The sequence below is a fragment of the Panicum virgatum genome, chromosome 2K, assembly GCF_016808335.1.
Source record: "Panicum virgatum strain AP13 chromosome 2K, P.virgatum_v5, whole genome shotgun sequence".
In the NCBI taxonomy this organism is placed as follows: domain Eukaryota; kingdom Viridiplantae; phylum Streptophyta; class Magnoliopsida; order Poales; family Poaceae; genus Panicum; species Panicum virgatum.
The window spans coordinates 13,904,618-13,931,674 of record NC_053137.1 but is presented as its reverse complement, the minus strand read 5'-3'; the positions used below and the strand labels follow the sequence as shown (position 1 = coordinate 13,931,674).

General features: G+C 46.3%; 1 protein-coding gene across 3 annotated transcripts; it reads left to right on the top strand.

Annotated features, from left to right (window-relative positions):
* Positions 1–678: 678 nt before the first annotated feature.
* LOC120667937 (protein CHROMATIN REMODELING 35-like) lies at positions 679–7,617 on the top strand. 3 transcript variants are annotated; one of them, XM_039947915.1, is made up of 7 exons: positions 679–1,113; positions 2,512–3,125; positions 3,256–3,558; positions 4,175–4,345; positions 5,340–7,096; positions 7,170–7,248; positions 7,332–7,617. In XM_039947915.1, exons 1-6 carry the CDS (start codon positions 1,074–1,076, stop codon positions 7,171–7,173), a joined length of 2,889 nt encoding a protein of 962 aa, XP_039803849.1. In that variant the 5' UTR covers positions 679–1,073; the 3' UTR covers positions 7,174–7,248; positions 7,332–7,617. The 3 variants fall into 3 exon arrangements, with proteins under 3 accessions (XP_039803849.1, XP_039803854.1, XP_039803859.1); XM_039947920.1 differs by having other exon boundaries at positions 689–1,113; positions 7,174–7,248; XM_039947925.1 differs by having other exon boundaries at positions 689–1,113; positions 5,340–7,248.
* Positions 7,618–27,057: the final 19,440 nt, after the last annotated feature.

Here is a 27,057-nt window from a genome sequence, read left to right as displayed (position 1 = left end):
ACTCCCCCGTCCCCCACAAACAAGGCCCCAACCGCTCGCTCGCTCGCTCCGTGTCTCCAATCGCCCGCCAGAAAACCTATCCATCTTTCGCAAGATTTTTTTCAACTTACCTTCTAGTGTTTGAGATTCGTGCAAATAATTATAGCTCTTAGATCCAACCAAACTCTAAGTTCCTCTCTCTTTCTCACTCCTTCCTCTCTCTTCCCCCAGATCCTCCCGCACGCCGCCGGCACCCGCGCCCTGCCGCCGCTCGCCCCCGCGAGCCCCGCGCGCCGCTCGCCCCCGCCGGCCCCACGCGCCCGCCAGCCCCGCGCGCCGCTCGCCCAGCCAGCCACGCGCGCCGCCGCGGGCCGCGTACCCTGGCCGGCCACGCGCGCCGCCGCGGGCCGCGCGCCCCGCCGGCCATGCGCCGCCGCAGGCCCCACCGCCCGCACCTAGCGCCGCCGCGCAGCCGCCGGCACCGGAGAAGAAGATGGAAGAAAAACAATTTGTTCAATATTTTAAAAATTGATTCAATATTTTTTGAGATGCTAGTTCAATATTTTTAAAATGTTGATTCAACATTTTTGAGATGCTGGTTCAACATTGGTTTAATATTTTTGAGATGTTGGTTCAATATTTTTTTTCAGTAAAATTTTAAATGGGCTATCTAATTTTAAATGGGCCATCAGCTGAGCCATAATGAGCTGGTTATCCATCCTGCGGAAGACATATAGCAGCCCCCGTCGCCCGCCGCCGCCCGCCGGCCGCAACCCCGTCGGCGCCTCGGTCCTCCGCTCGTCGTCCTTCTCGGCGCCGGGCAGGGGCAGGGCAGGCCGCAGGAGGGTCTGGAGCCTGTCGCTTCCAGCGGGCCCCACAGCGCGCCACGTCAGCGGTGCGGACCCGGGCCCCGAGGCAGAGGGTGCAGACGAAAGCGACGGGCCCCCGGACTCCCAAATCGAAGCGGAGATTCCCACGGACACGGACACGCCGCATCTCACCGGCCGCACCAGCCCGGTGTCCGTGTCGCGCTCTGCCACCCAGGGAACCCCACGGACACGGGGCGGGCGCACGCGCGCGCTGCCTCGCCCGCCATGTCCGCCGGCGGCGGCGACCCGCTGACCCCAACCTCCGGTGAGCCGCCCCCCCCCCCCCCCCTCCCTGCGTCTCGCGGCTGATGGTGTGGTGGACGCGGATTCCCCCTGCGCGGCTACCATTCCTACTTGTTGGGGGAAATGGTCTTCGATTCTTCCCCGCTTCATTTCCTCGTTCGCGCGTGGGAGGGGACGCGGGATCTCCGTTGGCTTGGGGGATGTGGTGCTGCATTTTGCGTTGTTCGGCCGAGGACTTCGGTGGGGATTTAGGGTTTTGTTGGGGTTCAATTTGGGGGTGGGGGTGGATCACAGTGGCAATGCGGCATGACTTGCCTTTTTTTAAGGCTGGACTTATCATGGTTCGATGGGTGGAAAGCCATGTTTAGGCATTCATTATAGCCCTCTGTATGTGTTTTTCCTTCATTTGCTAGGATAAAATTTTCGCTGAAACTTAGTCATAAGCTCCCGTAGAAAAATGGCTTTTGGATTGAGGGCATCTCTCAGAAAGAACTATTTGTCCTGTTATCTTTCTTTGTGCTTAAGAAGTTATGTGCTGATGTTTTTTCTGTTCTGCTTTGAGGATACCTGCCTCTGTTTTGTTTGCTGAAATACTCTGATTTAGAATGTCTAAGGACGCATAACAGGTGAAGCAGAGATGATAGCAGTTTTGGTTTATGTTCCCGTTGTGCTCTGCTCAATAGATGGCATTGATCTTTACCCACAAACTGTAGAGAATGAATGGTTGCCTTGTACTTCATGTGGGTAGTGAAAATGAATGTGGCAACGGTGTAAGCACTAGCGTGACCGCGCTCATCGCTCACATATTGCTTGCTGGGTCAGCTTCTGTTTTCACCATTTCCATGTTATTATGCAGACTAAGTAAAAATACATGACATATACATGAAATGCTCATTCTTTTGTTATGATTACTCAGCTTCTGTTCTCACCATTTCCATGTTATTATGCAGACAAAGTAAAAATACATAACATATACATGAAATGTTCATTCTTTTGCTATGATTACTCTTCTTGCTACATAAGCAGGTTGACTTCGTTGATTTCATGTTGTCCACTGCATCTAGACTGTTATATGAAGTTATGTCTCATCTTCTCTAAGTGAAGCTTTTTTGCTTTTATAATTCCTTATTTTCCTTACACATGCTATTTTCTTCTGATTAACATCTTCATGAGGTTAACATTATGTTAACAACTAGTAAAATCAAGTTTTTCCTTATATATTTGTGCTGTTAGATGCATTTATACTGCTAGAACTTTGCAAACAAAATCTGTTTTGTATTTTGCAACTTATTACAATGCCTGTGTTTCTCTTTGGGAAATGTATTGTTGATGTTTTCCGTAGAATATACATGATCTGGCATTGTGAATAAATTTACTTGGCCTTTCTCTCCCGTCATAGTAATCCTTTTGTTTTTTGTAGGCATATTTTACAGAAGGCACAAGAAATCTGCTGAGCATAATACCAGTGTATTAACACCTGGAGTTGCAACCTATTCCAGTGGTCATGCACTTCCTGTTGCAAGTAGGTTCCCCAGTTTGGAATTTGGCAGTGCTAGCAAGGAATGGGAAAACATTCGTCAGCGCAAGATACAATTGATCAACTTCCTTTCTAGTCTGGAACGTCCCTCTGAAAATTCTGTGATAGCCAACAGAATGGCAGGTGGCAAATTGAATAATTATTCTATGGAGCCAAAAAAACAACAAGAAAATACTGAAATAATAGAAATTGGTGATTCAGATGATGAGGATGGAAACAATTCAGGATCCAATAAGTTTTCACTAAAGATAAACAAAGAACTAACAACCTCTGAATTGCCTAGTAATATCACGAAATGGGTGGCATCCAATGGGATGAGCCAAGCATTTGAAAGCATGCATATGGAAGGAAACAAAAATACACAGATTGTTCCATATGGTCAAAGTGCAGCTTTAGTGAATCAATTTCCTTTGCAAACCAGCTGGCAACCATCTGTTCAGTATGAGAAAGTTGTATTGCAGAAAAGGCCTGAGGAGCAGCGTATGCAAGATCTTGTGGTATTTACCTTTCAACTCCAGTTAATTAGTGAATGTTCAATTCTACAAATCTGTATTTTTGTGCTTATTCTACTATTTGTGCCAACATGAACGACTTTGTATTCCAACCCTTACTTGTTTTTCATTCTAGGCTGTTAACATGGCGGAGAAGAGAGCAGAAACACAAGTGTTCCTTCACCATCTTACAGAGAAAAAGCGAAGGAGATCAGACCCCAGCTTGCATGTCAGCGAAGATGCTACCACTGCCCCTAGACAAAGGAAAAGAAAATCTGGCACAGATCCAGTAGCAGCTGATTTGTCATTGGATTTAGGTCAAACTGATATTTCATCAGAACCTGACCTGCCTATGAAGGAAGAGGAGAAACCAACAAATGAAAGTGACGGTCTTGAGGAATATTGGAAAGATTTTGCATTGGCCATCGAAAGTACAAAGGTATGCATGTCAACCACAAAATTTGTTTATAGTGCAGCACTCTTTAAAAAATTTCTGCTTGTGAATACATGTTGTATTATATATTTGAATATTGAACGCTGCTTTCTACGAAGCATCTTCCTTGTAGTATATTATGTCTTGTTGATTGCAAGAAATATACCCCCATTTCACAATGTAAGGTTAAGCCAACAATATTAACACTGCAGGAAAGCAAAAGATCCCGACATAATTTGTTAGATATGTAGAAAAGCTGTGCATATAAGGGATGAAATGCTCCAATAGACATGTCATGAACTCATGATCACAATAACTTTATTAAAATTTTGTACTGTATTAAATTTTACGCACAGCCATGACAAATGCACCTAGATTACAATGATGACTTTGTATCGTGACATAATAACTTCCAATAAAAGGGAAGTATCTTATTATATGCGAGCTAAGTGATAAATAATGAATAGGGGTTTGTTAGCTGAAGTGTTAAAAAATGCATTCCCTTGCCTTTGTGAGGCTCCTAGCTATCATGACAAGTTTGCATACTTTCTGTTCAGTTCAGTTGCTGGTAACCAGTTTGTATTATCTGTGATTGTTGATTTGGTTACTTTTATTGGTCCAGATTGATGCATTTGATGAGGCCGCAAATGAGAGAGAAGAGGATCATGGAAAGGTGGAGGATGTCGACTGCAATCATGACATTCGGATTCATGAAGACTTGGGCCATGTATGCCGTGTCTGTGGAATGATTGTGAGAAGAGCTGAATCAATAATTGATTATCAGTGGAAAAAGGTTGGTAATTTGTTTGAGATATAGGAGGCCTTTGTAGCTCCTGTTCATTTAGCACTAAAGTTATTTTTATGCATGCATGTAGTTTTCACTTTGGCAAAATCCTAAGAACAGGCTCCATGTTGGGGTGTTCTTGTTTAGCAAATGGCCTGGTAGTTAATTCTTACATTAGTTCTGTGTCACTTACATTGCAGTTTCAATTTTTGAACACCTATGACTATGATGTTAGCTTATCTTCTCATTTCAGTTCATATGCACTAGTTCCATAGTTGTTGACATCAGTCCAGCTACATGATCCTTACAGTTTTAACTTTTGAGCACTTGTGTTGTTAGCTTACCTGTCTATTCCACTTGACATGCACTAGCTCTATACTCTGCCTCGATAATTTCATCATTATCCTCACCTTGTATGCACATGGAACAAGTTGTGAAATACTGCCTCCGTTTCAAATTGTATGTCTTTTTGGTAAATTTGGATATATAGTTTTTGCTATGCACCTAGATATACGCTATGTCTAGATACGTAGCAAAAACTATATATCTCCATTTGCTGAAATGACCTACAATTTTGAACAGAGGGAGTATAAACAAATGTCATATTGACATTTCCTTGAGAATGTCAAAACCTTTTCTTGCTAATAGGCCAACTTCTCCCGAGTTACACTTTTTAGACCTTGAGGTCCGGGGGTTTCCCCATGGTCTAGTCTTTCTCACATCAGTTCCAGCTAGTATGAAACAATAGAAAATCATTGGAATATAACTCAGAGATCAGTAGTTGCTTTTTTTCATTTCTACATAAGACATGTTTATACTTGCAGAGTAACCTTGAACTTAGAGCATTTTGCTGAAAGCCTGAGATTTTTTGGTTGCTCCCCTAAACAACTAGAGTAAACTAATATCAATTTATATTATAATCATGAGATTCAAATGCGTAAATCTGCACAGAAGAGAATAGTATTGGAGGAACCAAGTGACCTTAATGTTTTCTTTATTTCAGGCTTCAAGGAGAAGAACAAGTTGCTATGGAGGACATTCAAAGGACGCTGATGAGATAGATTGTGGCAGCGTTAGACTGTCTGAAGAATTCGTAATTGCAGATATTGCTATTCATCCCAGACATGCTAAGCAAATGAGACCACATCAGTTGGAAGGATTCAACTTTTTGGTAAAGAATTTGATCGGAGACAAGCCTGGAGGTTGTATTCTTGCTCATGCCCCAGGTTCGGGGAAAACATTTATGCTTATAAGTTTTATTCAAAGCTTCCTAGCAAGGTATCCGTCTGCAAGGCCCCTTGTTGTGCTACCCAAAGGGATATTGGGTACATGGAAGAAAGAGATTCAACAGTGGCAAGTACAGGACATTCCATTGTATGATTTCTACTCTGTTAAGGCTGAAAAAAGAGTAGACCAACTGGAAGTCCTCAAATCTTGGGAAGACAAGATGAGTATACTGTTTCTTGGGTACAAGCAGTTCTCCACAATTGTCTCTGATGATGGGGGCAGCAAAGCAGCAGCCGCATGTAGGGACAGGCTGCTAAAGGTCCCCAACCTTTTGATAATGGATGAGGGACATACACCAAGAAATAGGGAGACTGATGTACTAGAATCTCTGAGGAGAGTGGAAACACCACGCAAAGTCGTCCTTTCAGGTACACTATTCCAGAATCACGTTGGGGAAGTGTTTAACATTTTGAATCTTGTTCGCCCAAAATTTCTCAAAATGGAATCATCCCGTCCTGTTGTTAGACGGATAATGAGTCAAGTAGAAATGTCAGGTAGAAGTTCGAAAGGGATTGGCTACATTGCATTTACTGAGTTAGTTGAAGGAACACTGTTGAATGATGACAACTTCAAGAGAAAAGCTCAGGTCATTAAAAGTCTTAGAGAGCTTACCAAGGATGTCCTTCACTACTACAAAGGTGACATATTAGATGAACTACCTGGCTTGGTTGACTTCAGCGTGTTCTTGAACCTCACTTCCATTCAGAAAGAGGTTATTCAGAAGAAGATGGGAGCATATGACAAGTTCAAAAGAAGTGCAGTAGATACTTCATTGTATGTGCATCCATGTCTTTCAGAAATTTCAGAAGTTAATGCTGAGGATAGGGCTAGCAACTTAACAGATCAATCAATTGATACTATGATTGAGTCCATCGATGTGAGAGATGGGGTGAAGGCCAGGTTTTTCATGAATATCCTGTCACTTGCTAGTTCCGCAGGAGAGAAATTACTTGCTTTTAGCCAATATCTACTTCCAATGAGATTTTTGGAAAGGCTGCTGGTTAAGGTGAAGGGCTGGCATGTGGGGAAAGAGATTTTCATGATCTCTGGTGATACTAGTCAAGAAGACAGAGAATTGCTAGTCGACCAATTTAACAACTCTGCTGATGCAAAAGTACTGTTCGGTTCTATCAAGGCATGTGGCGAGGGTATCTCCCTTGTTGGCGCGTCAAGAGTTGTCATTTTAGATGTTCACCTGAACCCATCTGTCACCCGTCAAGCGATTGGGCGTGCATTCAGACCTGGACAGCAGAAGAAAGTGTTTGTATACAGGCTTGTAGCTGCTGATTCTGCCGAGGAGAAGCACCATGAGACTGCATTCAAGAAGGAAGTTATACCGAAGCTGTGGTTTGAATGGAGTGAGCACTGCACAACAGAAGACTTCAAACTTGGTCAAGTTGATATTGATGACTGTGGGGATGAATTATTGGATACTAAAGCAATGCGTCAGGATGTCAAGGCACTGTATAGAAGGTGAACCCCTGCCTCTCAATGTCTCTATATTGTTTTGCATGCTAGTAGTCTCATCCAGAATTTGCCTTTGTAGGTAGGTAAGAAGCTTTGTGGCCACTGGACGCCATGTAAATATTGCAATGCTGATCTTCCAAGCTGGTACATGATCAGATGTAAGCAGATTTTCCTCTAGAATCATGCCTTACATTACATCAATCATGAAGACAATGCTTTAACGAGCACTGTTTCTGTGCAGGGTGATACAGTGGCTTCATTGTGGTGACAGACCTCAGTTTGATCTAAGCTAGGACTTTACTGTTTCTTTGTCATTTTCAAACTACGTTTGTGGTATGGCTCCTTTGTAGTATGTGCCAACTTGTGACAGCAATCAGGTTGATCCTTGCAACTCGTAGGTCAAGTTTCTGAGGATTAACAGCCATCGTTTTCTCCTCATAAAGTCTCTGTGGGCAACAGTAAACAACTCAATAAACCCTTTCGTGAATCTGCGTTCAGTTTATTTTGTTCTCCAGTATTGGAGGTTATGCAGCTGTTTTGTTCTTGGGTGTTGGAACTATGCAGTGCCCTTCGTTTTGTGGCCAATGCAATGCAGGCAGAAGCGAGCAGATGCCATTGGAGAACTCAAAGGTACTGTGTGCTTGAGATGTTTAGAAACTGTACTGTTGGTTCGCTATGTTGATTAGTATGGCTCGTCATAGGTTCTGGCGCTCACTTGGTTTATGAATTACGCAGCTCTCTTTCTCTACCCATATGAATTAAGATATCTGCCTGTTAGAACATCATATGGAAAAGCTCCATTTGTTTTCGTCTTCTTTTGTTTTGGAACATACGAAAGGCAAGATGGGACAGTGTTGGCAGGAAGGGAGCAGTGATGGTTTGTGGTTCTTGTTCCGTTCGCTTGTGTTCTGTGCCACTGAGCTTACAGAAGTTGTAGAGGCCTAGATGGGTCACTCTCCAACACGACTGGCATCCGTCTGTCTGAGTGCCAAGAACCCAGACTTCAGGACTCATCGACCATCGCAAGCATGGATAGTAGTGCTATTTTCTTCGTATGGAGAATGGGCAGTATATTCTTGAGATTTGAAATAACTAATTTTCCCCTAACTTGACTTTTGCCCATGCATTGCCACGAGAGCAGCTAAACAATTTTTAACATAATGTATTACGGAGTGTGGAAAAATATGATGTTGATCCTAACAACATGCTAAGAATTTATTTTAGAAAAAGTTGATAAGAAACTTAAACCAGTGCAACAGTGATAGTGGCACGCCGCAAAATTCCTACCCATGTAGAATTGCATGTTTGATTATTTATTTCGTATAAAATTCTAAAATTTGATTTCTTTTATTTGATTGCTTTTTGTTCTCTGTGCCTAAAAAGTTAAAATGTGCATCAGATAATCGTGCTAATGCAATTTTTTTTGAATTGCTGAATTCGAAATTAGTTATTGCGCCCAAGTTCTGCAGTAAAGTAGCAAGCCTGTTTGCTTAGTGGTACTTAGTGTTCCATTTAACTCGGTATGGTGCTAGTGAATTAGGAAGCACAAAAGTCAGTTAGGCTGCCTGCCAAAGTTGAGCCAACATGGAGATGATTTACTATTTTATTAAGGCTACCTAAACACCTGCTGTATAAATAGTTGCTTTAATTTTAGAAAAATCGCAATAATGCTTAGCTCTCATCTGAATTTGACAATTCAAACTCTACAGTCTGTAGTATTTGCCGTACCGTGCTGCAGTTTCGGAAAAGGAAAAAGTTCTTTTTGCTTCCCTGAACTTTGGGCAGAGTTTGTTTTTCCTCTCTGAACTTTAAAACCGGCCGATCAGCCTACTCGGACTCCCGAAACCGGTCGCAGGACCTCCTTAAACGGTTTTGAGGGCGATTTTACTATTTTTCTTTTATATTTATTTTAACTGAATCTTTGAAAAATCATAGTAAATCACAAAAAAATTATAAAATAGAAAATCTAGTTTTTTTGGACTCCACATGAGTAGATATATGCAATTAATATATTATATGGTATACTTTGGTACAATTTTTTAGCTATATCTTTAGATATATATTTTTTTGTAATTAATTTATAGCTACAATTTCCGTCATCCAATTAATGTGAAATTTTTATGGTGGACTAATTATTATATGATTGAACTATAGTAAAAATTTTATGATTATTTAATCATGTATGACTGATTTATTTATTTATCTAGATTTATCTATAGATTTATCTAGTTTATATAGATAAATCTATAGATCAGTCAAACATTATCCAATAATTATAAATTTTTTACTATAGATCAATAATATAATGATTAGTCCGCCATAAAAATTTCAGCATAGTTGGACGAAGAAAACTGTAGCTATAAATTAATTACAGAAAAGTATATATCTAAAGATATAATAAAAAAATTGTACTAAAGTATACCATATAATATATTCATTGCGTATATCTACTCATGTGGAGTCCAACAAAATTGGATTTTCTATTTTATGATTTTTTTGATTTACTATAATTTTTTAAAAATTCTGTTAAAATAAATATAAAAGAAAAATAGTAAAACTGCCCTCAAAACCGCTCAAGAAGGTCCTGCGACCGGTTTCGGTAGTCTGAGGAGGCTGGTCGTCCGGTTTCAAAGTTTAGGGAGAAAAAACGGACTCGGCCTAGAGTTCAGGAGCCAAAATGGACTTTTTCCTTCGAAAAATGGAGCAGGCGCGTGGCCCATCTCGACCCAGGCGGAGGGAGCGTGGAGCAGGCCCAGCCACCACGAGCTGCTGCCCACGCGGGGCGCAAGTCCAAGGAGGCCCACAGCAACGGGCAGGCAAGCCTGCAGCGACCAGCAGCACCTGGGCTCGGAGCCCAAGGGCAAGCAGGCCACGCGGCCTAGGAGGGCACGACCAGGCCGCGCATGGTCAGCAGCAGGCCGAATTCAGCCACAAGCAACTCAGGTTTAATTCTTGTAACAAGTATCTTTTATGCTACAGTGACAAATTATTCGGTAATGATTGCAGGATCTTTTAGTTTATTGCTTGAGATTTAATTGCTAGCTTGCGTCGACCAGCAACTTTCTTATTTGCACGGGCAGCATTTGATCCTTGTCTAAACAGTAGCTAAATAGCTCCCTTTTGGAATTAATCCTGTTAGCTTCCCTTTGGGTTTAACATTTGCTAATCAATATTATATTTTGCATGCTTTGTTAAGTGGAATTGTTGTTAGCTTTGCTTGAGTAAATCGCTTAACATTTGATTCTGCTTTGCTTCGAGTTTTTTTCTAACCGTTCCTAGGGTGAGCTCGTCACGAGTTGGCTTGTGTTATCTTAGTGGTTAGAAGAGAAGCGTGTCGGACGAGACATACACCTTATTTCTCGTTGAGAAGAATTTTGCTCTCTTTTTTTTTCACCGGATGGGGCCAACAAAGGGAGCCAGTCGGTTCCCACCCCGCTGGGACAGACTGGAGCGCAGCCACAGAAGGGCCTGCGTCCAGGGAGGTGCAGGACCGCGGTTCGTGCCCCAGCCGGCTGGCTCCACATCGGGAGGCCTAGCCACTGCGCTACAATTTTTTTAAAATTAAAGGCTCCTATTCACTTCTCCCTCTCTGGTCGTCTGTTCCGGTCCTTCAATTGGTATCAGAGCTTGGTTAAAAATTACACCATCTTAATCAGCTTTGTAATCCACAGAGTGATAATAGAGAAGATGATTTTGCTTGCGGATTTGGTTTTCATGATTGATCCTTGTTTTCACTAACTCTAACGGGTGTTTTGAGCTAGGGCAACAAGCTCTTCTATTGGTTCTTTTGTCCTTAGGTGGTACGGTCGCATTCGAGGATGAACACATTCGAGTATGAACACAAGTGGAGAAAGAAGTGTGATAAGCTGAACAAGAATGATGGAGCGATGGCATTGATGCATATTTAGATAGAAGGGATGCCACAAGAAGTTGAACTTCATCACAAGTGTCACAAGATGAGTAAAGATAAACTTTCTCAAGATATAATCGGTTTATTCAATCGCCTTTGTGTTCATAGAGAGACGATTGCTAAACTTAAGGAGAATTTGGATATATCTAGACTCTAAACTTGATAATGTGAATACCTCAACCTCGTGCAAGTCTAGCTTACCTTTGCCATGCAAATCTTGTGATGCCTTGTTTATTGAAAACGAGAAATTGAAAAATGATGTCTTTATTGGTGACAAACAACTTGAGTGATGTAGAAGATTACTTGATGAGCTCACTATTGATTATGAGCTTTAAAATCTGAAAATAAAATGTTAAAATCCAATGCCTCTATGCTATTTAATTCTTGTATTTCTTTGACTGATGATCTTGATTAAGCTAGAGATGAAATTGCTCTTACCAAGTTCAATGCTTCTTTACCATGTGTTTCATGTGAGTTTTTTCTTGTTAAAATTAATGAACTAAACATGTGTAGATGAACTTGAGAATGCTACGGCTGAAATTTGTGAATGAAGTCTATGCCTTGTAGCATGTGCTCTTTGATCCTTGATGATAATATTTGCCCAACTTCTTGTAAAAATCATGATACCTTGTTTGATGTGAATGATGATGACTGCTCTTGTGGTCTTAATCGCACATCATGCATTTAATTGGAAAATGAAGTTTTGTCTTTGAAACAAATGCATGATGATATGAGCGTCAAGTTGGTTGAGCACAATAAGATAAGTGCCAACCTTAAGAAAGAAAATGATTTATGTGGTATTTGTGATCGCCTAAGTTTGAAAATAAGGTTTTGGCCAAACGGTGCAAGAGTCTTAGTGCCAAATTTTTTTTTGATTCATGCAACTCTTGCCATCCTGATCTTGATGCTTTTAAAATTGTTTCTTCTCAAGTTGCGGACTTGCGACGATGCGCGTGTGCATGGGCTTCTCAGCTGTTCCTCAAATTTTTTTCTTAATTTTTTAGATGCAAGGCTGTTTAGTACTGGCTGGTAATATTGACGGGTACTAAATGGCCTCTTTAGTAACCGACCAACAAGTATCGGACAGGTGATCGGTGAGGGGAGGGGGGGGTCAAGTTTTCTAGCAGTTCAGCGTTGCTCTGTGCTGGTTCAATGAGGAAAGAAACAGAGCAACAGAGAAGTGAGCGAAACAGAGCAACAGAGAAGTGAGCTCGCCACAAGCGAGGAGATGCGAGCGTGACAGGGATATCAGTTTAGTCGCCGTGCAGCCCAGCAGCTCCGGCCAGCGACTTACATGCATGCGAAAAGAGAAGGGATACGGAGAAGCAAAGAGCCAAGGCACAGTTCCGTGCATTCAAGATGTAGGTTTCATGTAGCAACATGCACACTTCTGTTGGAAAATTATTTCACCACCTTCTTTCTTCACTCGTATTTGATTACTAAATGACCTTAAAATATTTTCAAGCTTTGGAAATGTGTGGATTGATTCTCTCTGGAGGTAGTTGAAGTCAGATATTCAGAAATCATCAGCATGTACTTTCTTCTGGCAATCATCAGCCGTGTTATCATATATGTCAGGGAGCCAAAGACGTACGTGTTTTCTGTCTTTCCAACAATGTGAAAGATTATTGAAAATTTCCTTCATGATGAGGCATTTGCATCATGTAAAAAATTATTGAAACGAGCAACATAAACCATAGCTAAATGATTAGAGGGCTATACGGCTATACCCTTGAGGCGGGTGTGCACTGTTGTAGGGCTAGCCGAGTAATTAAGAAACCAGCACCGCGTGATGCCACGTCTGATCGACCGCAAGACATGCTGCGGCAAATGTGTGGCACTGTTTTAGCCCTTATCAACTCCACAATAATTATATGCAAGCATTATATATAATAACACGCGTGCCTTGTAATTTATTGCCGTTTTGCGGCATCTTGGCCGAGCTCCCTATATATATCCTCTTCTCCAATCCAAATGTCTAGCAGAAACAACCTTTTTTTATGGAAAAAGAGAAAAAACTGATATATAGGAACGAGAGGCCTCAGGAATGACGCTATTGGAGCTCTTCATCGTTTCCCTACTCAAGCTTTTCTAATGCTAGTGTAGATCTCTTTAATGTGTATGCTCATAGCATTTTAGCCGAGTCCATTCATAAGCCATTAGCCAATGACCATGTTTGAGTGCTATAATTGGTGCAAGCTCATGTGTTATGAATGAATGTGTAAGCACAAGAAATTGCTCTTACATAGGTCTGAGAACAGCTTGCAATGGTGGAGAGGAAAATGCTGTTCCCTGGTGCACACTGTAAATTTTGGGTGGCATGACATGAGTATGGAAAACATTAATTTGCCTATAAAAAGTACTAGGTGAATCGTAGAAATTAAAACTTATCCAACGGAATGAAGCCAATTTCCTCTTATATAAAAATGGCTGACCTAAAATTTTTTTTTTGTGCTTGTCAGTATCTACCAGACGCTCACATTTTAACATACTGGTATAAATATGATCCAACATCCTTTTACGGTCCAAATACAACACCTTGGTAGTAGTAGGGCACAAGCCATAAAAAAACATTCTTGTGAAGATTTGATGGGAATACGAGCCATTGGGAAGAGATCCTCCACAGCTCATATATGGTTCGTTTGTATTGTATATCACTATTAGAAAACATGTCAAAGATCCCGGCCAAAAGTACCAGTTGTTGTTTCAACCGATACTAATGTGAAGCATCAGCACCGGCTGCAACAGCAGCCGGTACTCGTGGCCTGGACGAGCCCGGCACTGGACATTGGATACCAGGTCGTGGCATGACCTGGTTCCAATGTTTCAACATGGACACCGTGTTATGCCACAAACCGGGACCAAATGGAAAAGACGACAAAGACACCGGTTTGTGACATTGACTGGAGCCCATTTTGTATTCATTGGCACCGGGTCATGCCACGACCCGGTGCCGATGAGCAATCCAACGGAGGGGCGGTTGATATTTTTAAGTCCCTGCTATCTCTCCCATCTCTCATTCTCTCATATCATCTCTCCAATCTCTGGAACGCGTGGGAGCACAGGGAGAGGCGAGCGCGAGCAGTAGTGCCGTGCGGGGAGTTGCGTCACAGCCGTGGGAGCGGCGCACAATCCAGCAGCCGGTGGCCGCGTGCGGCGAGCATATCACGGGCAGCGGTAGGAGGGCCCGGGGAGCAGCACGGCCAGCTAGCAGCGCCTGTCCGAGGAGGCGACGACCAGGGGGCTACGAGATCACGGCTGGTGCACAGCCAGCAACTACGGCGGCCACGCGCAGCAGGCAGACCACGACCACCAGCGGGGGGGGGGGGGGGGGGGGGGGGGGGGCGAGGAGCAGTGTGGCCAGCTAGCAGTGCCAGTCCGTGAGCGTGCCGGCAGCTTCAGTCTCAGTTCTCTTGCTTGCTCTCCTCTCTCTCGTGCAACACTAATTGATTTGTGGCTGCAAGGGGCACCGGCCGCCGCCGTGAAGTGCGGGGACTGTCGGGCGCGCGGGGAGCTGCCCGCTTGCCGCCGCTGGTGGAGCGTGCGGGCTGCCGACGGCCGCCGAGGGAGCTTTGGAGCGCGTGGGCCGCCACCGAGGAGCACGGGAGCCAGCCGTCGGAGCCGGCCATGGTGATTTTTTCTTTTTTTTCTTAGTTTTCTGAAATAGAGATGCATGTGTGATTGTATGGCTTGTATCTATCTTTATTAATATGTACATATATTAGCATACATCATATCTTTATTCATTTATGTACTCTTGAATCTCTTTCCTCCCTAGATTCAATGCTATATATATGCAATGTAGTGTATAGTTTGCATATAGTAGATGAGGTAAGAGATGAGTGTGCAGCAAGCAAGGGGTATGTGTAGAGAAAGCTAAGGAGCTGGGCTTGGGAGATATCGGTAGTAGTCAATCTGAACCCACCATCTCGAGCCGGGCCAATGTTATGACCGTTGTTCCCACTGCCCTGGAAGCCGTCTGTGAGAGGCAGTGGAGGCCTGCTCCTTGGTGTGATGAGTGATTGCTAACATGTGGAGTGGACTAACTGTGTGTAGTCGTGACTCTGTGGAGATTGCGACAGTTCTTGGTCTATGGTGTGCAGGTACACGGATGGCGCGGTGGCAGCGAGATGGTTTGGACAAGAGCAAGGCGCGTGCCGATGCACCATGCGGCGGCGTTGCGGTGGCAGGGAGCTCGACGATCATGCGGAGGCAGGAGACCTTGCGGTGGCGTTGGAGGCCCGACCGGACGACCGTGCTGGTGGAGAAGGGCGGCCCAGATGCTTGGGCCACTGCTGGGCCGCGTTGCGATCCACTCCTGGCGCCAAGGCGGGACGGCGTGGAGTTTGTTGGTAGCTCGGGAAAAACCAACAGCTGGGATGCGTCGACGTCGGCCGAGTCGGAGCGAGATGGCGATGGCGTCATGGATGACGAAGGCGCTAGGGTTCCGGCGGGAGGTCGGACACGTGGCGATGGCCTTCAAAACCGCCCCCGAACTGGGTTTCGGCAGTTTTCCCAAAACTGCCCCCGTGAAGATTCCAGAAGGACGCGTGGCGACATCAGAGGAATTGCGTCGGGTCGAAGCAAAGTTCTCCAAGTCGTCGCAGCCGTCAGATGGACTTCAATGTATCTTTTCCGTTTTTGCCCCTAAGGGCCTTCTAGTTTATTTCTAGCCTTAGGGGTAGTTTAGTCTTTAGGTGGAGACTTGCAGGGAAAGGAAAAGGGAGGCACCTGGAGTAGGTGGCGCTGATGGGCTGGCAAAAAAGGGGCGCCCCCCCTCTCCCTGGCTAGTGCGCTGGACACAAGGAAAAATAGAGGATCCAGGTGCCATCTCCTCTCTGCTCTCTCTCTTAAGTTCTTCTCCCTCCCCTTCTCAAGGTAAAGTTCTAGGGATGAATTCTTGAATCTTGTAAGGAGATTTTCGTGGGAAAGGAGGCCCTTCCCTCCTTGTGCCCTCCGGGGAGTTGAATTTGTTTCAATCTCATATACTTCGTGCTTTGTTTGGCAATGATTTTCGAATTCGTTTGTTTGATCATGAAGTCTAGGATTGGCATGGTTTCTTGAGCTCTTTGACTTGATTCTAGTCCCTATTGCCTAGCGCAAAACCTCTAGGAATCACGAGCTCCTTGAAAACCAAGTTCTTGAGCTTTTCGGTCTATATAGAAAACCCCGTTCTTGTTTGCCAAATCGTCGATTCCTTCCAAACCATGGATTGATTCATCGGTTCCTTCCGTGGGGTTGTTCTCAAGACCCTTGTGATCCTCCCTGCAAAGTTTGGTGTGATTTGAACTCGTTTTGATCCACGAATCATCGAATTTTGGTTTGAGTTGAGAAAAACAGAGTTTCTGGGCTCCGGCTAAAAGTTTCTCTATCACCGGTTAAACCGACGTGACAAACATGACGCATCGGTTCAACCGATGAGTAGGAGCCTCAGGGTTTAGGGTTTTCTGCTGGATTTCTGATTGCACCGGTGCCCTTTCACCCATGAGCATCGGATCAACCGACGAGTGCATTTTTGCTGCTGTTCAGCCCGTTTGATCGGCGTATGGAATTTTGTGATCGTCGGTTCAACCGGTGTAGTATTGAACCCGCTTTGTTGCTCCTCTGGACAACTGCACCGATGATGGGGCCTTGATTTTGTTGGTTTATCCGGTGCATATCGTCGGTTGAACCGACGCCTTTCAAACGTGAGCGTCGGATCAACCGATGTTTGATTGTTTACTGCTGCAGGCTTTGTACACCGGTTAGACCGACGCATTGTCTTTGTGTACGTCGGTTCAACCGGTGTATATACCGTGCTTTGCTTCGTGCGCCGTTCTCGTGTGTATGCTTCCGCGCTTGTTCATGTTTGTTCCTAGGGCTCTCTTGTGTTGGTGTAGCTCCTCCGTAGCTACTTCACACCTCGCCTAGGACTCTAGGGTTGGGGTGCGCACTTGGAACTTGAGCCAAAGTTTTTGATCGCGTTAATCTTGATTGGCTCCCATTCACCCCCCCTCTGGTCGCATTTCTCGGTCCTACAATTGGTATCAGAGCCGGGACGGTTTCTCTATAGCCTTCTCCGGTTCGAAACCGTTGTGCGACCATGGGTTCACCAGGCAAACCCCCGATCTTCGATGGATCCGATTACGACTATTGGAAGGTGCGCATGCGTGCCTATCTTTTGAGTCTAGGTTCCGAGGTCTGGGAGATTTGCGTGGACCCTGATTATGTGAACCTTGCGGTCCGCACGACCGAGCTTCAGGTTAGGAGACATGAGGTCAATAGCAAGGCGTACAATGCTCTCATAGCCTGTCTCTCTCTCGTCCTGAGTTCGATCGTGTCAGCGACCTTCTCACAGCCCGGGAGATCTGGACACGGTTGGCCAATTTCCATGAAGGAACCAACCATGTCAAGTCGAGGTTGTATGAGACTCACCGGCGGGAGTACGAGAACTTTTCTCAGTTGCCGGGTGAGAGCATCGACACCATGTTCAGTCGTTTTCAGTCGATTGTGAACAAGGTGTGTGCGAACCAGCCACAGGGCACCCAGGCCTACTCCGATCATGAGAAGGCTATGAAGCTTCTCTATGCTCTTGATCGCAAGGTCTGGGAGGTGAAGGTCCAGACTATCATAGAGTCTGCTAGCTATGAGACCCTCACTGTGGATGAGCTGTTCAGTAAGCTCAAGGCTTCGGAGGTGGAGAAGCTCTCTCGAGCTAAGATGGAAGGCAATCATGCTGATGCCTCCGCCTCCAAGTCTATGGCCCTGGTAGGCAACTCTGGAGCTAACCCTGACCCCTCTCTTGGAGGTTTTTGCTTGTCTTCACTTGTGTCTGTGACAGATGAGCAATTGGAGGTGCTTGGGAATGAGGAGCCTGCATTGATCATCCACAAGTTCCAGCGTGCCTTCAACAACAGACAAGCACGAGCGAAGACCTGCTTCAACTGCGGCAAGACCGGCCACTTCGCCGCCGAGTGCCCCAAGAAGAAGAGTTCCAGGGATGATGATGACCGCTCCAGGCACGAGGAGTACCGCGAGCACCGCCACAAGCACAAGAGTGGGGACTCCCACAAGAAGAAGGGCGGACGCTCCAAGCGGTACCACGAGCGGAAGAAGAAGAACGTCGGCAAGTACAAGAGCAAGCAGGCGTTCGTCGCCCAGAGTGAGGATCACTCCTCCACCAGTCAGAGTTCGACGTCTTCGTCTTCATCCAGCTCCAGCGACTCCGACTCACACCACCGCGGCGAGAAGAAGCGGAGCTCCAAGAAGAAGGCCACAGAAGGCTTCACTGGCCTTTGCCTCCACACTGGGAAGGCGGCCGGTTTCTGCACCATGGCCATCGACTCCGACGCCGACGGGACTCCTTCTTCCACAGTAGAGCCTGTACCTCAGCCAGAGCCAAGCTCTGAGGTACGTCCTGAGCACCCCACTCCTGAGGAGTTGGAGGATCTCTACACTGCTCTAGATAATCAGGACTTGATCATTAAGGATGCTAAGAGGCAGTTTAGAGCTTTGAGACAGGAATTGAAGGAAGTTAAACTAGCTTTAGAGATTGCTCAGTCTACCCCTATTGTGGAGGATTGTGTTGAGGAGGATGAGTGCAGTCAGTGCATCAGTTTGATGTCTGACCTTTCCGAGCTCAGGAGCAAGTATGATGAGAACTTGCTCAAGCTCGAGGAGGGCAAGAAGGCCTTGGATGAGCTCAAGTCCCGGCCTACCCTCTTGGGTGCTTGTGAGGAGTGCCCAGCACTTAGAGAAGAGCTTAAGGAAAAGAATGCTTATTTGAGGAAGTTGGAGAAATCCGCAGTCCCTAGCTCTTGCTCTGCTGATTGTACTGTGTGCCCAAGCCTGATCTCTGAGCTTGAGGAGGCACGGAAGGACAAGACCCGGATGGAGGAGGAGAACTCCCACCTTCTGGAGATTCTCAGTTGGGTGTCCGTCCGCGAGCCTCAGTTGGGCATGATGGTTCAGCAGTTTAAGCGTCCTGATGGTGTTGGGGTTGGTTTTGCTTTTACTCCTGCTGACTTTGTCCAACCCTATGGTAAGATTGGTGAGATACTTGAGCCGAGTGTGAATGTACTCTCTTCCACAGCTTCACCAGTTCCTAAGCCAGCACCAGTTAAGGACGGAATCCTCACTGAGCCACCTAAAGCTCCACCTAAGAATCCAGTGTGGGTTCCCAAGCCTAACCATCTCAAGAACCGACTGGATACACTCCCTCCTAGTGGTAAGCCAATTCCTAAGCCCAAGGTGAGGACTCAGCCCCCTAGAGTTCCTCAGAGAGCCCCAGCTTCTACACCATAGCCTACACACAAGAGAGAGCCTTACCTGTGTGAGTGGTGCGAAAGGGAGGGTCATTTGGCAGAGTTTTGCTTCCGGAGGTTGAGGTTTGAGCGCAGGCAGTCTGAGAGGCGCGCTCCGGAGGTGTTCCACCAGCCTACAGGTGGACACACTCCAGCTCGACGTGGGCAGAGGCGGGATGCCAGGCCACATCGTGTAGGTGGAGGAGGGGGAGGCGGTGGTGGTTACTGCGCTCCTGTTGGTGGTTTCGCCGGCCCTGTTCCACACCGTGCTTTCGGTGGTGGTCAGCGTGGTCGAAGCTTTGGTGGCGGAGGCGCACCACGTTTTCCTCAGCGTGGTGGTCGCCAGCCACAGTTTTCGTTTGAGGATACTTACCCTGCTTTTGAGCAGATGGCACGACACTGGTTTGCTTCCTTCTGTGCTAACCCCAGTGTCGGGCCATTTGCCCGCTCTTTCTCTTCTTACTGAGCAGGATTCTCGAGGCCTAGAGGACATATGGCTCATGGACTCTGGTTGTTCGCGCCACATGACCAGAAGTCACAGATGGTTCTCCAGCCTCACCCCGATGAAGGACAAAGAGTACATCACCTTCGGGGATAACAGCAGAGGAAAGGTACGTGGAGTTGGTGCTATTCGGATTTCTGATGACTTCACCCTGAGAGAGGTTGCTCTTGTCGATAAACTTGGTTTTAATCTGCTTTCTGTTTCGCAACTTCTTGATGATGGGTTTGAAGTGAGTTTCAAGAGAGGTTGCTCACGTGTTCTGGATTCCAGAGGAGATTTTGTGTGTGGCATTGTTCCTTTTGGTCGTGTGTTTCGCATTGACTTTTCTGGATCTTTTTCTAGCACCTCTCACTGTCTGGTGACTGGTCAGTCTTCTGAGCTCTGGAAGTGGCATAGGAGGCTTGGTCACTTGAGTTTTGACCTACTAGTTAGGCTTAGCTCACTTGATTTGATCCGAGGATTGCCCAAGCTCAAGTTGGACAAGGACCTTGTTTGTCACCCGTGTCGTCACGGGAAGATGGTTTCCCTTCTGCACCCACCTATGAATCAGGTGATGACATCGCACCCAGGCGAGCTTCTTCACATGGACACCGTTGGTCCTGCTCGTGTGCGCTCTGTCGGTGGGAAGTGGTACATTCTTGTGATCGTTGACGATTTCTCTCGATACTCTTGGGTTTTCTTCTTGGAGACTAAGGATGAGGCTTTTCAGTACTTTCGAGACCTTGCCTTGAGGTTACAGAACGAGCTTCCACATGCCATGAGGGCTATCCGCAGTGATAATGGCTCTGAATTTAAGAACACTCGTTTTGATGACTTCTGTCGTGGCTTTGGTCTTGATCACCAGTACTCCTCTCCTTATGTTCCTCCACAGAATGGCGTGGTTGAACGCAAAAATCGGACCCTAGTGGAGATGGCCAGGACGATGCTTGATGAGCATAGGACTCCTAGGCGTTTTTGGGCCGAGGCAATCAACACTGCATGCTATGTTGCCAACCGCATCTTCCTTCGCTCATTCTTGAAAAAGACTTCGTATGAGTTGCGGTTTGGTCGACAGCCCAGAGTGTCCCACCTGCGTGCTTTTGGTTGCAGATGCTTTGTTCTGAAGGAGGGAAATCTTGATAAGTTCGAGTCTAGGAGCTCTGATGGCATTCTTCTTGGCTATGCTCTTCAATCCAGAGGCTATCGTGTTCTTATTCTTGAGACTAACCGGATCGTCGAAACTTGTAATGTAACCTTCGACGAGTCCATTCCTTCTTTGTCTTCTTCTTTGGAGTGTGCAGGTGATGATGAGTTTGGCCAGGACATCTTTGAGGATGAGGATGAGCCTGAGGCCTTTGAGGGTGATGGTGGTGTCCCTGCGCCGGCTGCAGGCCCACTTCCTGGAGATTCGAGTTCTGACGACGATGGCGGCCCGCTCCCCACAGCTTCGACTACGGCCGATCCATGTCCAGCTCAAGGTTCTTCCTCCGGGATTCATGTTGAGGGCGGAGGCGAGGCGACTTCGTCAAGAGAAGCACCACGACACATTCAGCGTCGTCATCCACCTCAACAAATGTTAGGTGACCTCAACGAGCGAACCACGAGGTCCAAGGTAACAAGTATCGCTGGCTTTGCTCATTCAGCGTTTGTTGCCTCCTTTGAGCCCAAAGACATTGGACATGCATTATCTGATTCTAACTGGGTCAATGCCATGCATGAGGAGCTAGAAAACTTTGAGCGAAACCATGTCTGGGTCCTTGTAGAGCCTCCACCAGATTGCCACCCTATAGGTACCAAATGGGTCTTCAAGAACAAACAGGGTGAGGATGGGATGGTTGTGAGGAACAAGGCTAGGTTAGTAGCTCAGGGTTACAGCCAGCAGGAGGGGATAGATTATGAGGAGACCTTTGCACCTGTAGCTCGTTTAGAGGCCATCAGGATCTTTTTAGCCTTTGCAGCTTCGAAGGGGTTCAAGCTGTATCAGATGGATGTTAAGAGTGCCTTTTTGAACGGGTTTATAGAGGAGGAGGTCTATGTGAAGCAGCCTCCTGGCTTTGAGAGTCCCAAGTTTCCAGACCGAGTCTTCAAGCTTCAGAAGGCTTTGTATGGTCTGAAGCAAGCCCCTAGAGCCTGGTATGCGAGATTGAGAGCCTTTTTGCTTAAACAGGGGTTTGTCATGGGTTCGGTAGATAAGACGTTGTTTCTCCTCAGGCGTGGTGCTGATTTTCTGTTGGTACAGATTTACGTGGATGATATTATCTTTGGTGGCTCCTCTCACTCTCTTGTTTCTAGCTTTTCTGATGATATGAGCAGGGAGTTTGAGATGTCGATGATGGGTGAGCTTCAGTTCTTCCTCGGGTTGCACATCAAGCAAACCCGGGATGGCACCTTCGTCCACCAGGCCAAGTACACCAAGGACATGCTCAAGAAGTTCGACTTAGGGGACCTCAGTCCCATGCCGACTCCTATGGGTACTTCTACGGCACTGGATGAGGACACTGAAGGTGTTGCTGTGGACCAGAAGGAGTACAGGAGCATGATCGGCTCGCTCCTGTACTTGACGGCCACCAGACCCGATATCCAGTTCGCGGTCTGTCTCTGCGCGAGGTTCCAGGCTTCTCCGCACACTTCTCACAGGAACGCTGTGAAGAGGATTTTCAGGTACCTTCGATACACTCCTGAGTTTGGCTTATGGTACTCTGCTTCCTCTTCTCTTGCATTGGTTGGCTTTTCTGATGCTGATCATGGTGGGTGTCGGATTGATCGCAAGTCGACTTCAGGCACCTGTCAGTTTCTTGGAACTTCTCTTGTGTCTTGGTCTGCCCGCAAGCAAACTAGTGTAGCTCTTTCCACCACAGAAGCCGAATACATAGCTGCTGCTAGTTGCTGCTCCCAGATCCTTTGGATGAGACACACTCTCAGCGATTTTGGCTTAACCTATGGCAGAGTTCCCATTTTCATTGACAGCACCTCAGCCATTAGCTTAGCCAAGAACCCCGTCTTACACTCTCGCTCCAAGCATATAGACGTGAGGTTCCACTTCCTGAGAGATCACTATGAGAAGGGTGATGTCGAGCTGACCCATGTGTCCACTGATAATCAAGTAGCCGACATCTTGACCAAGCCCCTAGAACAAGCCACCTATGCTCGCTTGCGGGGAGAGCTTGGCGTGTGCTACCCATTTTGAGTTGGGTAGTTGTTTTTGTAGTTTAGGTTTTGTTTTTCCTTCTTTTTGCTTTTTCTTGCATTTTGTGTACATACCATCTTGCATTGCATTTGCTCATATGCATTACACTTGCACTAAGCTTCTCATGTATGATATCTGCATTTGCTTGTGCCTTGTGCTATGCTATGAGTTGTATATATGCTTTGACCATGAGTAGCTAGCTCCTTTGAATATGTTGTATATTGGCTCTGAGCTTAGCTATTTTATTCTTTGAAAATCATAAAACATGGTCACCTTCTGGATCTGCTACTAGCATGTGTAGGCTTGTATGCATGTGCTATCTTTTTCATGCCTAGTGGGTAGGTCCTTGTTTCATGCAACATGATGCCCTTTTTCCTGTTGGAATAGTTTAATTGGTATCTAATTTCAAAAAGTCCAACAATCTGGTATATCTTGGGTTGCTTTGAGTGAAAAGATCCAGGTGGGATTACTTGCACCACTGTTCTTGATCCAAGACTGCTCCTCTGGAGAACTTGGACAAGGCTGTGGATGACTGAGAGTGGTGTCTTAAGCTTCTGATGGTCTTTTACCTAGGCTTGGCACATTCGCTAAGTTAAGCATTGCAAGTTTTCAACCCCTGGCACCTCTTCTTGTTGAGAAATTTAGAGTTTTCAGTTGGTTGAGTGGCGGTTGCTATGATATGCTTTGGATAGCTCACTGGTATGTTCTTGATAGTACTAGCATGCTTGCTTACCGTCTAGTATGCTAGGTCCTTTATGGTGATGCTTTTCTTTTACGAATGACAAATGCTTGCTCATGATCTGTATAGATATATTCTTATGAGCTTCTCCATGCTTTGTCTTTGTATATGCACCCTCATATGCTGTGCTGATTCGACCCTTGCAAATGCTCTTGTTCTGTACCTGGAAGCTTTTTAGGCACGCATGCACTGCACTTCATGGCATATTTTCAGGGGGAGCATCTAGGCAGGGGGAGTTTCCTTGACGTGTGCCTTGTCAACAAGGGGGAGAAAATGTTGTTTTGTGTCTCAGCTTTGCGGTTAGGGGAGAGATTGTTTGTTTGGTCTCAGGGAGAGATTCAGACTTTGAGTTGCACACATCGGGGGAGAGTTGCATAGTGAGGGGGAGCTGCATTTTAGGGGGAGTTTTTGAGCTTTCTCATGCTCTTTGCTGGTTGCGTTGAGCTTTGCCTCTTTCTGGAGGGACCAGCTTTGCACATGCTTGGCTGTGTTGAGCCTTGCCTCTTTCTTGAGGGGTCAAGCATGTTTTGGAGTCAGTGCGTCGAGCCGTTGCCCTTGTCTTAGGGGCTGACTCTTTTGGCTTTGCTATCTTCAAGTGATCTTTTCTGGCTTTCATTCTCTTTTGATCACTGGAGTTAGCTCTCCTTGTTTTCTATTTCTTTTTGGTTATCTCTTTCTTTCACCAGTGCCCGTGTGGGGTGTGGTGTTGACAATGCACTCATCAAGGGGGAGATTGAGAGGCAGTGGAGGCCTGCTCCTTGGTGTGATGAGTGATTGCCAACACGTGGAGTGGACTAACTGTGTGTAGTCGCGACTCTGTGGAGATTGCGCCAGTTCTTGGTCTATGGTGTGCAGGTACACGGATGGCGCGGTGGCAGCGAGATGGTTTGGATAAGAGCGAGGCGCGTGCCGATGCACCATGCGGCGGCGTTGCGGTGGCAGGGAGCTCGACGATCATGCGGAGGCAGGAGACCTTGCGGTGGCTTTGGAGGCCCGACCGGACGACCGTGCTGGTGGAGAAGGGCGGCCCAGATGCTTGGGCCACTGCTGGGCCGCGTTGCGATCCACTCCTGGCGCCAAGGCGGGACGGCGTGGAGTTTGTTGGTAGCTCGGGAAAAACCAACGGCTGGGATGCGTCGACGTCGGCCGAGTCGGAGCGAGATGGCGATGGCGTCATGGATGACGAAGGCGCTAGGGTTCCGGTGGGAGGTCGGACACGTGGCGATGGCCTTCAAAACTGCCCCCGAACTGGGTTTCGGCAGTTTTCCCAAAACTGCCCCCGTGAAGATTCCAGAAGGACGCGTGGCGACATCAGAGGAATTGCGTCGGGTCGAAGCAAAGTTCTCCAAGTCGTCGCAGCCGTCAGATGGACTTCAATGTATCTTTTCCGTTTTTGCCCCTAAGGGCCTTCTAGTTTATTTCTAGCCTTAGGGGTAGTTTAGTCTTTAGGTGGAGACTTGCAGGGAAAGGAAAAGGGAGGCACCTGGAGTAGGTGGCGCTGGTGGGCTGGCAAAAAAGGGGCACCCCCTCTCCCTGGCTAGTGCGCTGGACACAAGGAAAAATAGAGGATCCAAGCGCCATCTCCTCTCTGCTCTCTCTCTTAAGTTCTTCTCCCTCTCCTTCTCAAGGTAAAGTTCTAGGGATGAATTCTTGAATCTTGTAAGGAGATTTTCGTGGGAAAGGAGGCCCTTCCCTCCTTGTGCCCTCCGGGGAGTTGAATTTGTTTCAATCTCATATACTTCGTGCTTTGTTTGGCAATGATTTTCGAATTCGTTTGTTTGATCATGAAGTCTAGGATTGGCATGGTTTCTTGAGCTCTTTGACTTGATTCTAGTCCCTATTGCCTAGCGCAAAACCTCTAGGAATCACGAGCTCCTTGAAAACCAAGTTCTTGAGCTTTTCGGTCTATATAGAAAACCCCGTTCTTGTTTGCCAAATCGTCGATTCCTTCCAAACCATGGATTGATTCGTCGGTTCCTTCCGTGGGGTTGTTCTCAAGACCCTTGTGATCCTCCCTGCAAAGTTTGGTGTGATTTGAACTCGTTTTGATCCGCGAATCATCGAATTTTGGTTTGAGTTGAGAAAAACAGAGTTTCTGGGCTCCGGCTAAAAGTTTCTCTATCACCGGTTAAACCGACGTGACAAACATGACGCATCGGTTCAACCGATGAGTAGGAGCCTCAGGGTTTAGGGTTTTCTGCTGGATTTCTGATTGCACCGGTGCCCTTTCACCCATGAGCATCGGATCAACCGACGAGTGCATTTTTGCTGCTGTTCAGCCCGTTTGATCGGCGTATGGAATTTTGTGATCGTCGGTTCAACCGGTGTAGTATTGAACCCGCTTTGTTGCTCCTCTGGACAACTGCACCGATGATGGGGCCTTGATTTTGTCGGTTTATCCGGTGCATATCGTCGGTTGAACCGACACCTTTCAAACGTGAGCGTCGGATCAACCGATGTTTGATTGTTTACTGCTGCAGGCTCTGTACACCGGTTAGACCGACGCATTGTCTTTGTGTACGTCGGTTCAACCGGTGTATATACCGTGCTTTGCTTCGTGCGCCGTTCTCGTGTGTATGCTTCCGCGCTTGTTCACGTTTGTTCCTAGGGCTCTCTTGTGTTGGTGTAGCTCCTCCGTAGCTACTTCACACCTCGCCTAGGACTCTAGGGTTGGGGTGCGCACTTGGAACTTGAGCCAAAGTTTTTGATCGCGTTAATCTTGATTGGCTCCCATTCACCCCCCTCTGGTCGCATTTCTCGGTCATGGAGTGTCCCTGCTACAATCTAGGCCAGGTACGCATCTGCCCGGGTATCTTGGTTAATCTCCACCACTTTATTGCCAGACCCATTTTCTATTGATGCTGTTTGCTCCTCTAGGATCTTACAGAAGAGTTAGAAGAAGGATCGAGGTCGTGGGTACGGTTCCACTATTATAGCTAGAAACTAGGGCGTAGCTTTGCCACGCCTTTCCATGGATTTGACCCGTGTTACTATGTTATAGGGATGTATTACAGATAACATATTGATGCTCTTGGTATAAATGATTACTTAATAATATTTAACAAAAATAAATTGGGTGATGAAGAAGCTTGTGGTCAGAGGAAGCGCTGGGTTTCTTGATTTGGATTTGCCTGGAGCAAGTGAATATATATGTGTCTGTTGATTAATTCATAGTTATTTTTGTTGTCCAATCGTTACCTCAAATAGTATTGTTGTCCAATCGTGGCTGTGTTCAATAGCAAGCAGTGGTATGCATCCCATCCCATATATTGATGGAGTATTTTTAAATACCGGCCTGTTTCAAACCTGCACAACGGTGCTGTTATCCTGAACTATTTATAAGTAAAACTGAAGTAAATTGCTCAAAC

Bases quoted from the DNA above. Each gene is read 5' to 3' on its own strand.
- LOC120667937 (XM_039947915.1), top strand. From the start codon at position 1,074: ATGTCCGCCGGCGGCGGCGACCCGCTGACCCCAACCTCCG. The intron at 3,559-4,174 runs GTATGCATGTCA...TTATTGGTCCAG, and splicing joins TGGCCATCGAAAGTACAAAG to ATTGATGCATTTGATGAGGC. The intron at 4,346-5,339 runs GTTGGTAATTTG...TCTTTATTTCAG, and splicing joins TTGATTATCAGTGGAAAAAG to GCTTCAAGGAGAAGAACAAG.